At 35.1% G+C, this 20,068-nt stretch overlaps 1 protein-coding gene across 2 annotated transcripts in view; it reads right to left on the bottom strand.

Annotated features, from left to right (window-relative positions):
* LOC112047872 (dipeptidase 1-like) overlaps positions 1 to 20,068 on the bottom strand; it is a 57,318-nt gene that overhangs the window by 12,983 nt on the left and 24,267 nt on the right. The window contains exons 2-7 of one of the 2 annotated variants that reach the window (XM_024085153.2): positions 18,399 to 18,446; positions 13,217 to 13,358; positions 12,083 to 12,239; positions 8,353 to 8,485; positions 5,949 to 6,105; positions 4,991 to 5,045 (exon numbers count right to left, since the gene is read on the bottom strand). In XM_024085153.2, the coding sequence (XP_023940921.1) occupies positions 4,991 to 5,045; positions 5,949 to 6,105; positions 8,353 to 8,485; positions 12,083 to 12,239; positions 13,217 to 13,358; positions 18,399 to 18,446 (692 nt within the window). The remainder of the gene's footprint in view (positions 1 to 4,990; positions 5,046 to 5,948; positions 6,106 to 8,352; positions 8,486 to 12,082; positions 12,240 to 13,216; positions 13,359 to 18,398; positions 18,447 to 20,068) is intronic. The other variant, XM_024085161.2, reaches the window with a different exon arrangement.

Here is a 20,068-nt window from a genome sequence, read left to right as displayed (position 1 = left end):
CGAATCCGGTCCGACGCATGCACCTCCATCTTTACAGTTGTATGCATTTTAAGAAATTAAATATCGCGTGTCTCAAACTTTGAAGGAAAACATCGTGAGGAAACCTGCACACCAGAGAATTTTCAGCCAGCGTGGTGGACTAAGGCCTAAACCGTCTCATTCTTAGAGAAGACTCGAGCTCAGTAGGGAGCCGAATATGGGTTGATAACGACGATGAACGAACGAAACCTATATGAAACTAAAAAGGTGTTCTCATTAACATATTATAGATGGTATTCTCTGGATCTACTGAATTGTTTTTGAAAAATATTCTACCAAAATGCCACGTTATTTTTAACGGAAACTATGATTAATATTTTTGATTTATTGAATTTATCTCCGTCCTGAATATCTGAATAACTATTAAAACATTGAAAAACGGGACGGGGACGGGAGAAGGCAGTAGGATAAATATAAATTCCACGCGGACGAAATCATGAACGTCCATTAGTATATCACAAGTGCAAAAACAATTAATTATATCTGTTTTTCTATGCGTTTACAACTAAACAAATTTTAAAAATATTTCAGCTATTTAAAGCTTTTTTTTTTTTTTTTTAAAAAAGTGAGGATTGAACCACCCCCCCCTCCCCTCGGTGATGAGTCCAACCGTTTTTACCGTTGAGCTATTGAGGCTGTAAAGCTACATAATCATCACCAAAATAAATTAAATTTTACTTCCGTATTCCCACGGAAATGGGAACAATGCGGATGAAACCGTGGGTACCCACTACTCTTATGAAAAATAAAAAAATAAACATACGTACAGCCGAACGTAGAACCTCCTCTTTTTTGTAAGTCGGTTAAAAAACAAAGTCGCATTGAAACAGTGGCACACAAAAGAGTTTAGAAGTGAACAAATGCCAAATCGATTCAGAAAAACCATTCAGCAATAATACTTTTAAGAATTTAACAGAATAATAGAGACACAAAAGAGACATTAACACATTACAAGTTACGCCAACATACTTTAACACATTCAAATAGAATACATTAACGTACCAAGTTAAAATATTCTAGATACAACCACAAGTACAAAGACAAAACTAACATGTTTGCTCGCTTAAAACAATAACGCATTTGGAGACTACGGTTGCTAAAGTAAATAGAACAACACTAGACGCATCTGTGTTAGTCGCCTTAAGGGATTTTGTTCACTACTATTATTTTACTAGTATTTTCAGTTTCAGCGAGAAAGTCGTCGGTGCTAACATTTAAATTCACTTTTAAATTAACTGTGTCTCTCATTTTCACGTGTAAATCATTCACAGCATTATCGGGGTTAAGAGTAACCATAGTATTAATCTACCATTAGAACAAAATAGAGAATATACCAGCTGGAGTTATAAATGATATAACTAAACCGAATTTCTTTCAAACACATAGATTAAATATTTCGCCCGATATCAATGAAACCAATCCTATAACCAGGTTTGGCTTGATTTACTAATAAAAACCGCATTAAAATCTGTTCAGTTGCCTCGCTTACCATAAGCAGGTACATTTTAAACTTATTTATTTTTTGTTTCTCTTTTTTTAACCGACTTCCATAAAGGAGGAGGTTTTACGTTCGGCTGTATGTGTGTTTTTTTTTGTTTTAAGTAGTCCTACCAGAATTTAATATGATAACACAGTTTTCAAAACATATTAAATAATACAATTGTAAGGAAAGCTTCTATCAACATATACATTAATTTTTATTTAATAAAGTATGTTGTACAACATTTATCTTTGTTTGTTCAAAAATCATAAATAGTTATGCATAATAATGCGGTACGAAAAAAAATCCTTGCGGTTTTTCCGCGTTAATTAGATGAGCTTTAAGGACGCTTAGGTTTTATTACATTGAGATCGGACATAGGGAAAAAAGCGTCCGGGAAAAAACGGAGTTCTCTGCGGATTACAACGTAAGCGTTCACTTATTCGCATAATACGAAATAATCTCTTTTTGATTTAATACGATGCAGTATATTTGATTAGATTTTATTCTTTTTCCCGGCTGCATAATGCAATAAAGTTTACGACTATATGTCATCTTCCTTATCTAAAATAATATTTTAAAGAGAAAAGATTTGGCTGTTTGTTTCAAATAGGCTCTGAAATAACTAAACCGTTTTCAGATTTTCTAACCAATACGAAGCTTCATTACTGGCGAGTAACAAAGATTACAGTTAAAAACCACATTCTTGCGGAAATAGTTACTACGCAGGTGAAACCGCGGAGTTCTTCATTCTAATATATAATTACCAAATTAGGCTTAGGCTGCGGTTAGTTACCACCCTACCGGCAAAGACGCACCGCCAAGCGATTTAGCGTTCTGGTACGATGTCGTGTAGAAACCGAAAGGAGCGTGGATTTTCATCTTCCTCCTAACAAGTTAGCCAGCTTCCATCTTAGATTGTGTCATCACTTACCATTTAGGTGAGATTGTAGTCAAGGGCTAACTTGTAGACAATAAAAATAACTACTACCACGCATATAATGAATTCTACTGTTGTTCCTTACTACCGTACCAAAAATAAATCATAGTTCATAAAGTAACAGGAAAGATCTTCCGACGAACCGTAATAAATCTTATAGTACCTATGTCAATATGAAATACAATCTCAATGATTTATAATGATATATTACAACAAGAAAAAGGATTTTTTGTAGGTTCATTCTATTCATGTTTTATGAAGAATTTCTAAAATTTGTTTAACATTATGTTCATTCCAAATAAGTATTGAAATATCAAGTCTTTACAATATGAATTAATATAATAAATACTAGCGGATGCCCGCGACTTCGTTCGCGTGAAACTCGATGTAGACTTTCAAATACCTCTACCCTACCCCTACCCTACCCCTACCCTACCCCTACCCTACCCTACCCCTACCCTACCCTACCCTACCCTACCCTACCCCTACCCTACCCCACCCCTAACCTACCCCTACCCTACCTCTACCCTACCCCTACCTACCCCTACCTACCCCTACCCTACCCCTATCCTACCCGTACCCTACCCTACCTCTACCTTACGTTGAAAATTTTCCTGAATTTTCTTTACTATAAACCTCACGGAGCCTGAGACCTTTCCAACGAATGCAAAACCGTGGAAATCGGTTCGTGCTTTCTGGAGTTATAGCGTCAGGAAGGAAAACCCGACTTATTTTTATATAGTTAATATTAGTCACAATTTAGCCAAAATTAAAATCTATAATTTCACATAACTTTTTAGCTTTGCATTACTATGTTGTAAAGCAAAGCCCTCTCAAATACGCGAGAGAGTTCGTGAACGATAAAATAATTAATGTAATAAAGTTGAACTTGTTTTACAAACCCTCGTAATACGAGTACTTTAGAAAAAAAATTGGTTGCCTGTAAAGTCGGTATACGGGCGAAAGTTTTACGTGACAACGACTTTGAGTGGTAAAATAATTTTAATGTGAATATTCATTCGTATAGTAGGAAGAAGGATGAAATAATAGTAACAATTTAAAACATTTATTTATACAAAGAATTATATTTAAAACATTAATTTATACAAAGAATCTCGCACTGAATTTCATATTAACAAAATTTTATTCACTCGCTCTCATTGTGAGCGCATAACGTGAGCGGAGCGTAACGCAGTTTCTTGAAGTGTCACCCGGCAAACCAATTTATAAGACGTTGTCACGTCAAAAAAACTTTTGCAACTGCATTAATTATTCAAACGTTGAAATTAAATTATGACATTACTAGATGAAAACCCAAACTTAAAAGTTTAGTAATACGGGTAGGAAGTTAGTACAAGTCTGCCATTTCCAAATTGCACTCATGATCAATATAAATAAAAAAGTAGTGATATGCTCCAATCGATTTATCCCTAAATATTAAATAGGGGTCGAATTCTGTTTATACATAGCTACTATAATAAGATAGCAGGAATCTGTTTGTACTTTGAATAAAATTACCAAAAATTTAATTTTAGGCTACAGCAGAATGCAAGAATAACCTATTTTGTAATTATTTATGTCCGTCTCTCAAGATATGATTCCAATAAATAAATAAAATCGGGAATAAGAAAAAGCTATTAGAAAAAGCGAATAGTACATTAAATATCATATAGGATAGTTTTCGATCCTAAGCTGCTTGAACTGTGTCGAATCGTGTCAGATTATCATCCGTTTGGATTATGATATTAAGGGAATAGAGAGCGCACACACCCTCTTGAGTATCTATATATTCTTCACTAGCAAGTACGGTAAGGGACATCGTAGAAATTCAGTAATAAACAAAATACACCATGACCTTTACCTATAGTGCATAGATAAGATAGATGTAAGTTATGGTGCTATTTTTCTATCTTCCCAAAGTAAAACTTTCACAGTTCCAAAAATTACTACCTGCGAGACCTAGTGTAGGTACCTACCTAGTTCTTTCCAAACAAATTTTTGAAATATCCTTTATACTACCTTTTTTTTATAAAAAGGCGACTTTTTATATATATTCTTTACAAGTTAGCTGAGTTGGTAAGTGATGATGCAATCTAAGATGGAACCGCTAACTTGTTAGGAGGAGGATGAAAATCCACACCCCTTTTGGTTTGTACACGACATCGTACCGGAACGCTATGTCGCTTGGCGGTACGTCTTTGTCGGTAGGGTGGTAACTAGCCACGGCCTAAGCCTCTCTCCAGCCAGACCCTGACCAATCACGGCAGCCCTTCAGAAAACACCATGAAGGAGTTTTTCAGATAACTTTACTGGTCTCTAACGATGCGTTGCCTCGGGTATAGCTTGTTGCCTCCTCATGATTTTAGCCTAAAACTTTTATACTCAGAAAATTAAGGATCCGAAGCCTTGCCACCAAGGTCCAAATTGGCTTGGCAAGGTTCATAATTGGCTTCTGTCCATACCTATAACAGGAGCATAGGCTGACAAGGTGCGATGTATTGAGGAAATAAAAACAGATTTGAATCACTCACCTCTCCAAATTCCGTAAGACCATTAACAGCGGGTGGTTCGTTTGATGAATCAGCCCTACAAAACAACAACACAAATAAATGTCGCGTCGAAGAGTAAAATTTATGAAAGCTTTCATTCGCTATGTCTATTTGTTCGCTGTGCTCAATTTCGCAATTTTGTATTTTACACACCCATACTGTTACATTCGCTTTTGCATGAATAAACTCAATTATATTATTATCGTGATGAAATTTGAAATGCTTATTTGGACACATTTAACAGTTATAACAGTATTATTCTATTAAAAGGTTTTAATGAGATAATTATTTAGGTGCGGTAGGAATAACGTTAACATGAATGGTACATGGTGAGATAAAGAATTATTTTGAAGCAGCAAGAATTAAACATGTGAATGAAGATGCGAAGCTGAAAATGCCTCGAGGCGCGCTCGGCGACTGACATACGACACGTTGTAACGCGGAGCTGCTTTTACACAGTTGCAAAGAGGCCGCCAACCTAAGATTACTATTCGCGCCTCGTGGTTTTCGAGCGACCTATTTATTTTTATTTTTCGTCTTCATTCGTATGTTTTAAGGACTAAAACAAGACGAACACGAACATAAAAGATGTAGAATGTAATCTTTGTAGCGGCCACACACGAACAAGAATATTGTCGATATTATTGATATATTAGGTAAGGTTGCATATAACATTAATTAATTCCTTGGGCAAATTTTACCTTAATATTGTCAATAATTCCTTAATGGCTAGAATAATATTAAAGAAATAAAAGCACACGTGTTAGAAAAAAATACTAACGTACTTAATTAAAGTGGTAGCCCTAAGTGGTACCAAAAGAGGAATCCTATTGTCAAATTAATAAATTCCTCTGTTTATATACTGTGTAACTCACACAACATAGAAAACACTAAAGCTAACGATTCCATGATGTAACTATATCCAATAGTAGATATTTACCAAGGAGTATTGCACGTGTGAGTCAGAGTCATATAGCGCACACCGAGCTGATAGTAGCTCCGAAGTACTCCAAGAGAGTTCCCGATGGAATGACCACCTTCAATTCCGATGAGAGATGCGATTTTGCGGGGCCTCGCGCTGTGGGCTTCCAGGATATCTACAAGAAATTATAAGTATAGTTTCTGGCCATAGTGACTCCAGGTGCAGGTTTAAGGGATCCCTTTGATGACGTATACATCAACCACTCATCTTCACTGTTCAAGTTATTCTCCTCGCCTATACCAAATTCAAAGTCAAAGTTCATTTATTTCAATTAGGCAACACTTTCGAAACGTCAGGTAATAATAAAATAACCTTATAATATATTCATCACAAATAAAATTTACGATGAATATATGCTGAGGAGTGACAGATAAGCTGAGGAGTTAAAGGTTAGTTTGCATATGCGATGCAGAGATAAAAGTCATAATACCAGAAGAATGATATAATTTCAAGTGGAAGGACACAAAAGGAGAGGGAAGCCAAAGAATAGATGGTTGGAGTATGTAAAAAAGTATGTGTGTAATAGAGAGATGACAAGTTGACGAATGAAAGAAATTGTCGTGTTTGACCGACCCCACTTAAATGGAATAAGAAAAAAGAGATGATGATGATATAAGGTTTGGAATAGTAAACTTATTGGTGTAAGGAAATATTACTGATCTGAATAATATTGTTGTCGATCTAATCACAGGGGCTCGAGGCTTAATACCTATCCATTAAGTCGATATGCGTAGAGCAACACAATACGAAACGCATTCCTTGCTCTAAGAATGCCCCTCTTAGAGCATGCGAGGAATACGCCTGCTTGGTTATAGACAATGATTTTCCACTTAACATCAAGAGGACCATTGTTACAAGTTCCTCGATTACTGGTGGTATTAACATTCATTATTTATGTTATTGTAGAGGGGAGTTACAAGTGTTGCAATAAATAAGAGGGTACTTGATGACTTGAAATCAGTTGTTTGTGAGGCAGCGTAGACACCGTCACGATGCCAGTCGCGTTAGTGATATTGAGCAATAACGTTTTGTGTTGTAATTATTGATAATGTTTTGTGTTGTAATTATTGTTTATCATAAATTGTTTAGTGTGGGCATAGAGTGAGTGTTGATGCATTCTAAAGGGATCCCTAAAACCTAGTATCAAGGTCACAAGTCCTGGGACCTGCTCGAGATGTTTCCTCTACTACAAAATAATGGTACAATCATTGTCGCTGCTACTCGTCACGTCTCACCATTGCATGTTCTGTCGACTATAATAAAAATATTAAAAACAAATTAACAATTGATAAAATAAGGTAAAATATAATTACATCAAAAATTTATCTCATACAGATAGTACGAGTGTAATAATAGCACTGTTTGTGTTTGATTAACAAATATTGTGTCACAGATTCGTTGTGAATATAAATTAAGTAATGATCGGTAACGTTTAAAATAAACTTCATAGCACATGTCGTGGAATATTCACTTTTAAGGTTCCGTACTTTGTATATCGGGAGCTTATTTTAATTATTTTGGAAATACATACATATTATTATCCTAACCATGCTGGTAGAAGAGTTTAATTTTAAATAGAAGTTGGCATACTACTTGATTTTGATTGTTTTCCGGAAAACTTCAGAACTCTGACATTTTTGAATATTAAGTTCACTTTTGGGTGGCAAGACGGAAAATAAAAAAAAAATGTAAACTGCATTGTGTGACATATCAATTGAAATAGCCAGTTAAGATGATCTCAAATATTTTTTAAAATTAAATATATACTTATAGGTAGATAACAGGAAAACTTGTGCATATTATTATAAAACCTATTCATCAAAACTTGTGTTAAGTTTTGTTAAATAAATACTAATATTTATACTACATAATTATAATAATAATTATCGGTTTAGATAAATACTTAACGAAACAAATAAGTCTAAAAATGATATAATTACGTACAATTTGAGGTCAGTTTTGAAAACTTTATTTATCTATCATAGAGATAGATCTTTCGGAACCCACGTAACGCAAGTTCAACTCGCACTTGTCCGGTTTTTAATGATCAATAAACATTTGGTGCGGAGACGTCTGGATGTTTAACAACGTAAGGATACCACCCTTTACGGCGTCTCACTGTTCTGTGGTAGAAGGGAGAAACAGAAACAAGGGTGTCGATTTTCTGAACACACTCTCCAAAGTATATCCAGTAAATGAAATCCACAAAAATGAGAAATTGCGACGGTGCTGCAAAGTTTGTCATTATGACTGCGTCGTCGGTTCAATTAACCTCCTAACGCGAAGTAACTAGTCAAAATTAAATTATTTAAATTACAAAAGTTAGTCGTGATTTTATACATTTTATTATTAAAAATGTTACCTGTAACCGAAGTGGCGAGTTTCAGGAATTTAGGATATTTAGCAACAAGTCGTCGGATCACGTCAATCTGCTCGAGAGTCAGCTGGACTGCGTCTTTGTTTTGAGCAGCGCAAGGTACGAATGCTGACCAGAACTGTAAATTAAAATAGTATTTAATATATCATAATTTATATGAATACTAGCGGATGCCCGCGACTTCGTCCGCGTGGAATTTAGTTTTTTACAAATCCCTCGGGAACCATGAATTTTTCCTTCCTTTTTTTCCTTTTTTATAGATAGTAGAAAAAAACCCTTCATGGGCGAGTCCGACTCGCACTTGGCCGCTTTTTTTCATAAACTTAGAAGTTTTTACATTTGATCTTGACACCTCCATGCATTTTCGAAATAAACGGTCTTGACAGACAACAAAGTGATCCTAAAAGGATTCCTTCCATTTATTTATATTCCAAAGCAATTAATCGACGCCTCCCGTGACCAGAAGGCTGGCTAAAGGTTATTTAGGTCAGAGAATCAGTATTGCCATACAACGTGGCAATACTGCCAGCCTTCTGGGCACTTTACCAATGATCATCGATTCGGATGAATTCTACGACGCCCAGGTTTGTAGATATAATTTTATATTTCTTTTTTTTTATTTTTATAATAAGTTTAGGTTAGGTAAGTTACTATTAATTTAAATAGTATTGTATTTAGTTGAAATAAATATTTATATTCCGTTATTGTTATATACCCTAAAAGCAATAAATGCACACATATTCGGGAACTAAACCCGAACACTTCATAGGTGACAGCATACATACTCGTGTGCCAAGTAGGTCGTTAAAACTTTCCAATAACCTAATTGTCTGCCCCATTACGTCACGTCCTCACAATAACAGTGTGTAGCGGTGCATATGTGAAGCAAGGATTAAAAGATTATTCACTGTGCGATGAAGCACTAAAAGCTTGTGGGCGGACGTTGTTAACACGTAGAACCTCGTAGCTTATGCCGCGTAAAGCGCATACCTCGTAGCATAGAGTTACAAGCGTTTACAGACTGTAAAACTGAAAAATATTTTAAATTTATTACACTTAGTTTATTTTTTTTTACAAAAATTTCAAAATCAAAATTTATTTATTTCAAGTAGGCTCAGTTTACAAGCTACGTCTTGATACGTCTGTTGACTGTTTATAAAGATTCTACCACCGGTGCAAAAATTGTGTTTTAATATATAATATGTAATCAATTTCAGTTATTTCTTTTCTTGATATTGTAATAAAAATTTATAAACTTGATAAAATAAAAATAATAAAGAGCTTAGAAAAAACAACTAATATTCATTGACCTAACTAATTTAAAATTACTTTTTAAAGGTTCTAAAAGAACTTCTAGCAGATAAACTAAACAAAATGGGTATGCTATTTATATAATATGTATTTTTAATTTGTGAAGATTATGATTATTATGAATTTGAATTTTATAATTAATTAATATTTTTCTGCATTTAATAATACGTATCAAAGTGTCAGTACTTTTATTCAGTTATAGTAATAACCAATATCGAAATAAATAACTACTTAGCATACTTTAAATAAAACTTTCAACAGTACGGACGAAACCTATTGAAAATCAGAAACAATACGGAATAACTTAGATGTTTATTCTGAAGATTTTCGAGGTAAGTTAAAGAATTTTAAACGTGCAGCGTTTGCGAGCAAGTGAAAATGAATCTCTTCAAAGAAAACTCTTTGAATAGACACACCGCTTATGCCGGCCGCATTCTTGAGATTTCTTAAGCATTAATTAAATAAAAAGGGTTGACTTTAGATTCTTTTTGAGATAAAAATACGAAACCGTAAAATTTAAAAAATAACAGTATCAGCTCAACACATATCTACTCGTTATAATATATAAATAGCAAGCCAAACTATTACAATCGTTAAAATTCGTTTTTTTTATCTTAAGAAACCAATTCTTAGAATTTAATTTCGTGAAACAAACTATTATTTACATGGACGTAGCAGAAGGGAATCGTTAAGTTTATTGTATAATATTAATTGAAAAGTTATTTTTTTTATAAAAAAAAATAATATATCCTAAAAATTTAAATATATATTTCTAAAAATATAAATATATATTTATATTTTTAGTTACTATTTAGAACGAGATTCGGCATAGGAAACATATACCCTAATCTGTTATTTATTAAAGATCTGTTATCTATTATCTGATATCTGTTAGAAAATATTCACATAGACACATTGCAAATATATTCCATAGTAAAATTTGTGGATAGTATTAGAAGTTTATTTTTTTTAAATAAATTTATTTAATCTACTTCCCTCATTGGTTAATACAAAACATCGTACACTAGTTAAAATAATATACCAAGCAGAAACGTAAAGGATCCTTTGTTTCACAGTTGAGTAATGTTATTTATATACCCTCATAAGATATTTAGTTGTCTATTATGTCAAATGAAAGCTTATTTTATGATTATTTTAAATGTGTTATATTGTTTTTGATCTAGTCAAATCATTGTTTCCTAGATTTTGTATGAAAAATGTGGCCGCAATTTAACTAGGCAACCTATTTGCAATGTGTCACTGTGAATATTATCTACCATTTATTTCTTATCACTAATAAATAACAGACGAGTATATACTTCAAATGGCGGACGTTGATGAAAATAAAATTAAATCCGACTGTTATTTAGGTCTAGGGCTAAATATTTCTATAGAATAAGCTAATTGTAATAGAAGGAAAGGTTAAATATTTAGTGTTAAGTGAAAATGCAGTCTAAAAGGAGAAGCGCAGGGGGAAATGCTAAAAAATATGAGCAATTGTGTAACTTTGAACGATATAAGAGAGAATTAGGTTATAAAATGATAATATTAACGAGCCTGAGGCCGATTTAGAGACTGCCAAGAAACTTTTGGCTGCAATTTAATTATATTAAAACTAGGAAATGGTTACTTTAATGCATCTTGTACGTAGTGGTATTGAACCATAGTGTACTACGAGTATTATGAATTAGCTCCAATCCATGCTCCACAATAAGCTAGTTGGCACTTTTATTTAAAAGGCATAAAATTGTACATTAGCATTCTGTTACATGTATATTGTATATACATAATTATATATAATATTTTGTATATATACATATAATATTTTGAGACATGAATATAATTTTAAAATATAATTTTTTGACAATGCGAGTGTAAACGCTATCCACCATGATGGTATATATTTTAACTGTTTCATGGGGTCATGTTAACACTAAACATTAACCAAACGGTGTGATTGACAAAATTATTAGTTAATAATTAGTTTTACTTTTACTCCTTTAGTGAACTTTAGTGACATCAAGTAAAATCGTGACGTCAGAATTTGGACGACAGCGTTTTTGACGTTTGGGAAAAGTCATTAAATACATATACTTTTAATTTACTTTCAGTATTTGATATTGATATATTTCAGACTCTTATTCCATGTACTACACGAAATTAATATTGTTTATATTAAATATTATATGAGTCAACTATTACAGTTATGGGTGAGAGTTGATTTCACACTTGAAAGTTTGTTGCGATTCACGATAATAGTACGTATTATGGACGTCATAAGGCAACTGTTCACCCGCACCGTGCTACAGCGCACATAGTAAAGCTACCTTACTTATGTTACAAAGAGCATGAGCTCACAAACTTTCAACCTTCATAAAATGAGGTAGCTGTTAAGATATTTTACCTGAGCTCCGACCATGCCTTCTCTCAGTCGTGGGAGGTCGGTATGCGAGTACTTGGACTTCGACCACGGTTCCACCATCGTTAGATCTGTGTCCAGCTCAAACTCGTTGATTTGATTGCGGAGAAACTTGCGAATATTCCACGGTAGATCGTTATGCCTGTTAATAAAAATTAAATATTAATAACATACAATTTTCAACCGACGAAAACAGAGAGAAGGTTAACATCGACGTGTATATATTTTTTAATTTTACTGGGTAGTCCGATATTTTTTTTTTTTTAGAAAGGGTTTCGGTCTCATAAAAATTAGGGAAAAAACAATCCAACTCTAGTTGTAGGAAAACATGGGATAAATGAGTGTATATTGTAAATTAAAACCAAGCATAACTTTTTTGTGCTGTGATAGCCCAGTGGATATGACCTCTGCCTCCGATTCCGGAGGGTGTGGGTTCGAATCCGGTCAAGGTTTTGCACCTCCAACTTTTCAGTTAATTTAAGTTGCATTTTAAGAAATTAAATATCACGTGTCTCAAACGGTGAAGGAAAACACCGTGAGAAAACGTGCATACTAGAGAATTTTCTTAATTATCTGCGTGTGTGAAGTCTGTCAATCCGCATTGGGCCAGCGTGGTGGGCTATTAGCATAACTCCGCTCTTTCTGAAAGGAGACTCGTGCTCAACAGTGAGCCGAATATGGGTTGATAATGATGATGAAATATTTTGTCATTAAATAACAACTCTTTTTTATTATGAAATAATTTCCATGATAAATCCGCATTGTTATTGAATATGTTACATTACACCAACATAAACAATATTTTATTCAATTAGTAAGCCCTTGAGTGCAATCTCACTTTGATAATTATATTACGAATAATTGAGAAAGCAGTCTAAGATGGAAGCGGGCTGACGTGGAAACTATTCTCAGTTTATGTTTTCACGAAACATATATATATATTGAACGCCTATATATATATAGCGGCACGAAAAAATTCTCAGGCGGCATTATTTTGTTTCTATCAAATTTTTAAAAGCTTTATAAATCAGGTAGGTACTTAACAAAACAATTAAAACATGAATTCTATCAAAAAAATTTAAATAGGAATAAATGGCGTAGAATATGGTAAATGCAAACCCATCAGTAAGCGGTACTTCTTCCAGGATCTGTTTGGCGATTTCGAGACGTTCTCGATCGTACGAAGCTGCGGCGACCACCGCGGTCACTGCCAGCAAGACGCAGGCCACTGCACGCCTCTCGTTGCGATTCACCATTCTCACTAATAACAACAAAATTGTATTAAAAACAGCCGGCCATATTGTTATCGCCGCGTTGCAACGACTTGCGGTACGGACGGCTTCAGTGTGCTCGTGGCGTTCGAGCCGTCCAAATCTCTTGTTGTGTAACTCTTTATGGGTTACTTGGGATAGGCGGAGGGAGTGACTTGAGTGGAAAAGGGAATGTTTGTTAACAGTCAAAGGATCCTTTAACCCTACACACAACGTTTACAAGTGCGTGACTTCACTCAAGTCATTCTCTGCCATTCTAGGGTCTTATTTTGGTTACAGTTTGATTTTTTAAATTGTTTTGACAAATGTTGTGAATCAATATCATAACCATTGTTCGACATTAGTTTTCTTATTTTTGTAATCACTTTTGAGTCTGCTAAAAATATGTGTTTTTAAAGAATATTTGCCATATCTATCTAAATATGACCAATATTCCCAATCCCCTCCAACTCTGGTAAGACTGTATTAGGAGGGGGTACGACAATAGACGAACGGGGCGGGGATCTAACCACTACCCCTCGGTGATGAGTGCGGCCGCTCTTACAGTTCAGCTATTGAGGCTCTCTAAACCAAGGTTTCTCAAACTTTCGGCTCCACGAACCCCTGTTAAAATTTCCAAGTGTCAGCGAACCCCTTACTAACTAATGAACCCCCTCACAAAAGAAAAAAAATATTTCACTGTTGAAGAAAATAAGGTTATTATGTGAATAAAAGGTAGCACATAAAGTACTAAAAGAAATGTCTTTGTAATATTAATGTGATGGGTGTGCTTGTTTCTTGTCGCAAATGGATTCAATGTTAGGAGTAATTTTGGATAAATGGAGAAACCTTGCTCTAAAGTAACACTGACGTATGTTAGCTACCTAATATAATTTCAATCAAAATCATTTACATTTTTTCGTATTCCGTAATGTTAACAAAAATCTCAATGTTAACTCTGCAATGTCACAGTAATGTCGTTTACTTTCTCTATGAATCTACGAAGCGCTGTCAGTAGGCAAAGACGTACTTAAAGCACGAAAATTGCATACAAATTTCGTTGTCAATTAATTAGATAAAGTTATTAGTAAGATTACTCAGAGTTTGTTAAAACTAGAAAGCATTTGGCATGGGTTTTCACCACGGCTATAAAGATGTAAAAAAAATAATGTATTTCCTACCCTACATAAAAGTGAGGTTGATTTTTTTCTCGTTTATCCCATACAATGTTCAAACAAAACTAAATTTTACAAGGTATCATATCATATCCTTCTATAATTATGATCCGGTAAAAAATTGCAATTAAAGTAGGTAGATAACTTGAAAAACATCGTACAATTTTATAATATATAAGCATAGTGTTATCGTGGATTAAATTATTCGTTGGATTTTATTTAAGTGCCTGTGGTGAACCGCTTTTCGCTGCTACGAGACCGTTTGCGGTAAGCCGAACAGAAAACAGACAAAAGGGCTTCGTTGAAAAGTAGAACCGATATTTTAATTTAGCCTTTTGGTAGTGTATTTTTTACTTAACCTTATTATTTATATTTCGTTTGGCTTTTTATATGTATTAAGCTCTTTTTATTCATTTATAATAAACTGTTGTTTTCTATCTATTACCAGCCAATTCCCTGCGGCTTAACCTACGTAGTTACCGTTCCCGTGGGCATACATTAAAGCATTTCTATAACCTTACAAAGTCACAAATACAAAAACTCACAAAGTTTATCACTTTATAATATAAAAATAGATGATATTTATTGATCCATTATCAGGAAAGTGTTGACATACTTTCTGCCTTACGTTCTCTATGCAAAGAAGCAGTTATATGTTAGCATTTCTAATTAAGTTCCACGGTAATTTGCAACGTAAAGACAAATTAGCTTCGGCTTGGGTTGTTCAAATGATCTACGTGCTAATTAGAATCAAGCACAGATTTTGCGTTAATTCGGGCTTATATGACATTTCTGGAAAAATGGTTATATAATAGCTTCAATTCAGGAAGTTTAGTACAATATAAGCAGGCTGTTGATATCTGAACATTATAAAATAATGTAGATTTAAGTAAACACAGTAACATAATATGAAATTGCAAAGTTATTAAATTAACATTTAACTCAGACAATCATTGAAAACGCCTCACGTAATAAATGGAAGTCCTAGTCACAAGCACGAAGTGTCGCCGCACACGGGCCACACGCGACAGCTACAAACGCCGCCACAAGAAGCAAGAAGGGGCCACAAAAGTAGCTGAAGCGCACAACAGCCACTTGCGGCCGGTGGTCGACACTTGCGGTCGGTGGCTGCTTCTTTTCAACTCTAAGTGTCGCCGCACACGGGCCAAACGCGACAGCCACAAACGCCGCCACAAGAAGCAAGAATGGGCCACAAAAGTAGCTGAAGCGCGCGGTAGCCACTTGTGGCCGGTGGTGTCGACTTGTGGTCTGTGGCTGCTACTTTTTTAACCTACATATATATATATGCAGTGTCATAATCGCGCGAGTGGCGTGTTGCTGCGTTTTGTGTCGGCATTTTGTGGCCGGTGCGGGCCACAAGAAGCTAGCAGCGACGATTGTAGCAAGTGGTGGCCACCGGCGTCAACGTGTGCGGCGAGTACTTATTAAATGTATGAATACTACAGGAAATATGCCGGTAGCGGCGTTGAGTGGTTGTGGCCAGTGGCCCGTGTGCGGGAGCCCTTACAGGTTTACTGAGATAAGAGAGAGAGGGGTACGGAATCGCGCAAATTGCGTGTGGCGGCGTTTAGTGGCCGGTGCTGGCCACAAGAAGCGAGCAGCGACAATTGCAGTGTGTGGCGGCCACCGGCGTCAACCGTGTGCGGCGAGTACATATAAAATGTATGAGTACTACAGGAAATATGCCGGTAGCGGCGTTTTGTGTTTGTGGCCGGTGGCCCATGTGCGGGAGCCCTTATTAATAAACTTTTAAAAAACACAGTTACGTATTATCAAGAGCCAATAATATAATGTATTGACAAAGCCAATATAATATGGATGATTAACATAATAACTGTCAGCAATATATCAAGCAACCATTTTGCTCGTTAGCTATTATTTAAAAAATACAAATGAGTGGGTAGCAATCGATCCATGTAAAAACTGGGAGCCTGTTAATCTGGGTCAGAATAATAAGCTGATCGGGGACAGTGAATATTGTAGGTTGAAGAACTATAGTGGAGCCGAGAATTATTATTTTCTAGCTTTTTTATCATCGTAAAATTATACCAACTAACCCTTATTATATGGAAGATTGGCGACAATATTAAGTTATCGGAACGGATTATTAACCAATCATTAAGTGAATCTTTTTATTTTTTCTAACAAAGAGTAGCATTAAGGTACTGAATTTAAATTACCTTAGTAGTAATATAGTAGTATATAGTAGTAATACTAGGGTAATATCTAATGTCGCCGATTTGCTTTGGAGCAGGGTGGTGAGTCTAAACTCCATATCCTCTCTTCTATAAAGTGGGAGGCCTGTCGTTGTAAAGTAGTAGGCCCTTAAAATAGGCTGATGAAGGGTTATATGATTATTAAGGCAACAAAACATATATTAATTACTACCGGACACGGTCAGCTTTGCTTTGACTTATGTGGACTTACTTTCTTCCCTACTCCTACCCTACTTCTACCGTACCCCTAACCTACTATTGCCCTACCCTACCCTACTCTTACCCTACCCCTATATGATATTTTACCTTTCAAATTGGATCAAACTGCACACGGCGTGCAAATTAGATTAAAATTGCTTAAGTAGTTTAAGAGTCAATCGAGGACGACCAACGTGACACAAATATTTTCTAATATCCCTTTTCCCCTCCAATTAGCTGTAGTAAAGACTGTGTTAAGATTGGATACGATATTAATCCAGCAGGTGGGGTTCAAATTCATGATCTCACGGCACGAGTCCGGCCCGTCTGCCGTTGAGCTGTTGTGGCTTAAATTGGTAATTTATATGTTAATGACTGTTTACTTTATGACTACAGCGTATTTAAAGCGCATTATAAACTTTCATCAACAGCCTGTATTCATCCACTGCTGGACTGCTGCTTTCCGAGAGCGCGACCACACACGATCCTTCCTTTCTCAACCAGCCACTTCCCACAACCTTCTTGATGTCGTTGGACCATCTAGCTGGAGAGCGTTTCACACTGCGCTTGCTGGTACGTGGTCTGCTCTCCAGAACACGTCTGCCCCGTCGTTATAAACTTTATTGTGCGTTAATCGCTTTAAATTCAGCTTGCTATTACTGTTATAGGTAGTAAAAATCTTGTCAAGACTCGCAAAGTAGCAAACCAAGCGGTTTTGTTTGTCCATTTCAGTGACAATATTGGATTGCAGAGGACTAACAACGTGTTACTTAATTTACTTAGTCAAAGATGTTTGTGGCAATGGGAGGGGCATATAGTTCGAAGAGCCGATGGACCGATGGATTCGAGTCCCAAGGTGCTGGAATGACGACCCCGCACTAGAAAACGCAGTGTTGGTCGACCCCCAGATGGAATGACGACATCAAGCGATCTGCAGCTATTTGCTGGTTTAGGCGGCTCAGTATCGCGATGTTTGGATGTCCCTTCAAAAGGACTATGTCTTGCAGTGGACGTCCACCGTGTGATATGATGATGATGATCAAGAAGTTTGAACATTTATGCTAAGTTTATTAATGGGTTCAGCTTGATACTAAAGTAGAGTCACATTGTTTATTTTAATTTTGTTTTCATTATTTTATTAATCTTATTCGGTCTTCATCAATCATCATTAACATCATTAACATAATCATTATCATCATCAGTAACATGTTTTGAGACATACCTATATAAATGTATAGATTGGGGAAGTTTTTTATTAATTGTATAATAGTTTTATATTTAATCACTAATTATTGATCATATTTATCAGCCGATAGACGTCCAATCACAAAGGTCTTAATTAATTATCTTGATTTAATTACTAAGCAAAGATATTATCTCTAATTACTAAGCAAAGATATTATCTCTTATTACTAAGCAAAGATATTATCTCTAATTTTACCTCCTGTGAATATATTAGGCAACTTGAGGATTCTTCGTGGACTATGACCTGCAAAAAAGAAAAAATCTGATAAAAAATCCTAATGAGTTTGACCTACTTCATTGTACTTTAATCACTGCCTACAAAATTTGTTCCAGTGAAATATGCCCTTTATACGTGTTTTTAACCGACTTCCAAAAAGGAGGCGGTTTTACGTTCGGCTGTATGTAAAAATTCATAATTCATTTATTTCAAGTAGGCTCAGTTTACAAGCACTTTTGACACGACAGTTAACTATTTATAAAGATTCTGCCACCGGTTCGGAAGGCAGGTTCTGCTGAGAAGATACCGGCAAGAAACTCAACAGTTGCTCTTTTGAAAAAGTCATACAGTATTACAATTTACATTTGATAACAATTAAATTACAATTTCTTATAGTTTTATTTCCTGTGTGAAGGTGGAAGCTGATCCAATGGCCTCCAAGCACCTTTGTCGTTAAGGAACTCATCAATAGTGTAGTAACCTCGACCTGTATGTTTGTTTTTCTATATCTGTATTATAATATAAATGTAACCAATATAAGTGCTGTTATATTTCGCTGTTTGTTATGCATTGGAAATTAAATGTCTTATAAGGTTTACTTCCCCTGTAGACTGTAGTTGTTTAAGATTTAGTCGCTCCATATGTATTCTTTTATTTACATTTATTTTTACTTTATTTAGTTGTATATTTTTTGTTTTTTGATTGTATATGGTATATTATCTTAATTGTAGATTTCTCACCAAACATGATTTAAAACATTAATATTTTAATAGATTTAGATAGTTGCATGCGGTGTTTATCTTTAAATATATTTGCATTTTAGCATATGCTCCTTGCTCCTATTTATGTTTAATGATTGTAATATTTGCACACCTGTTGGTAGATCAAATAAAAAAAAAAGTAACACACCAGTCCACTAAGGTACGCTTTTCCTGTTATGAGGGTCAATTTATAATTTACCCTTTAGTACGAGATCCGGCACAAGAATTATATCTCATCTGTTATTTAATTAGGATAAGAAATAAATGATAGAAAACATTCACATTTACACATTGCACATAGATTCCCTAGCTAAATTGCGGCGGGAGAGTATTTAAATGATTATATTTTTTTAAATTTATTGAATCCTTATTTGGTTAATTAAACAATTTAACCAATGAGGAAAGGAAAATTGTACACTAGTTAATAGAATATACCCAAAATAATTGGAAAAGTAAAGTGGGCCCTGGCTTCTGTGCCAAGCGAATTTCAGTTTACTCCTACTGCGCGGGTGGATGGATGTAATGCGACATGCGATAGATGGACCAAAAAGTAAAGGCGATGGAAATAATATTTCACTCCAAAAACCATTAGCCAACCTCTAAAAATCGAAAACATAACACAACATTTCAAACCATGTCATTATCAGCCTACTTTAACGGCCCACTAAGGGCTAGCTTCCCTCCTTGTAGAAGACGGGATTAGAAGATTAAACGGAGCATAGAGCAGAGAACACTCGATTCTTCTTTAAGTCTCAATTAATGAAGGTCGGCGGTCAGCTTTCTAATCCTCGTCCATGGCTAGGCGGAAAAGTTTTTCGACTGTTTTGTGTGTATGACTGTCCACTCACTTATGTTTCGTAGCCAGGATTTCTTCCTTCTTCCTACTCT

The sequence above is a fragment of the Bicyclus anynana genome, chromosome Z (assembly GCF_947172395.1).
Source record: "Bicyclus anynana chromosome Z, ilBicAnyn1.1, whole genome shotgun sequence".
Taxonomy (NCBI): Eukaryota; Metazoa; Arthropoda; class Insecta; order Lepidoptera; family Nymphalidae; genus Bicyclus; species Bicyclus anynana.
Note: the sequence above shows the minus strand (reverse complement) of the source record. Positions and strands in the feature narration are given on the sequence as shown.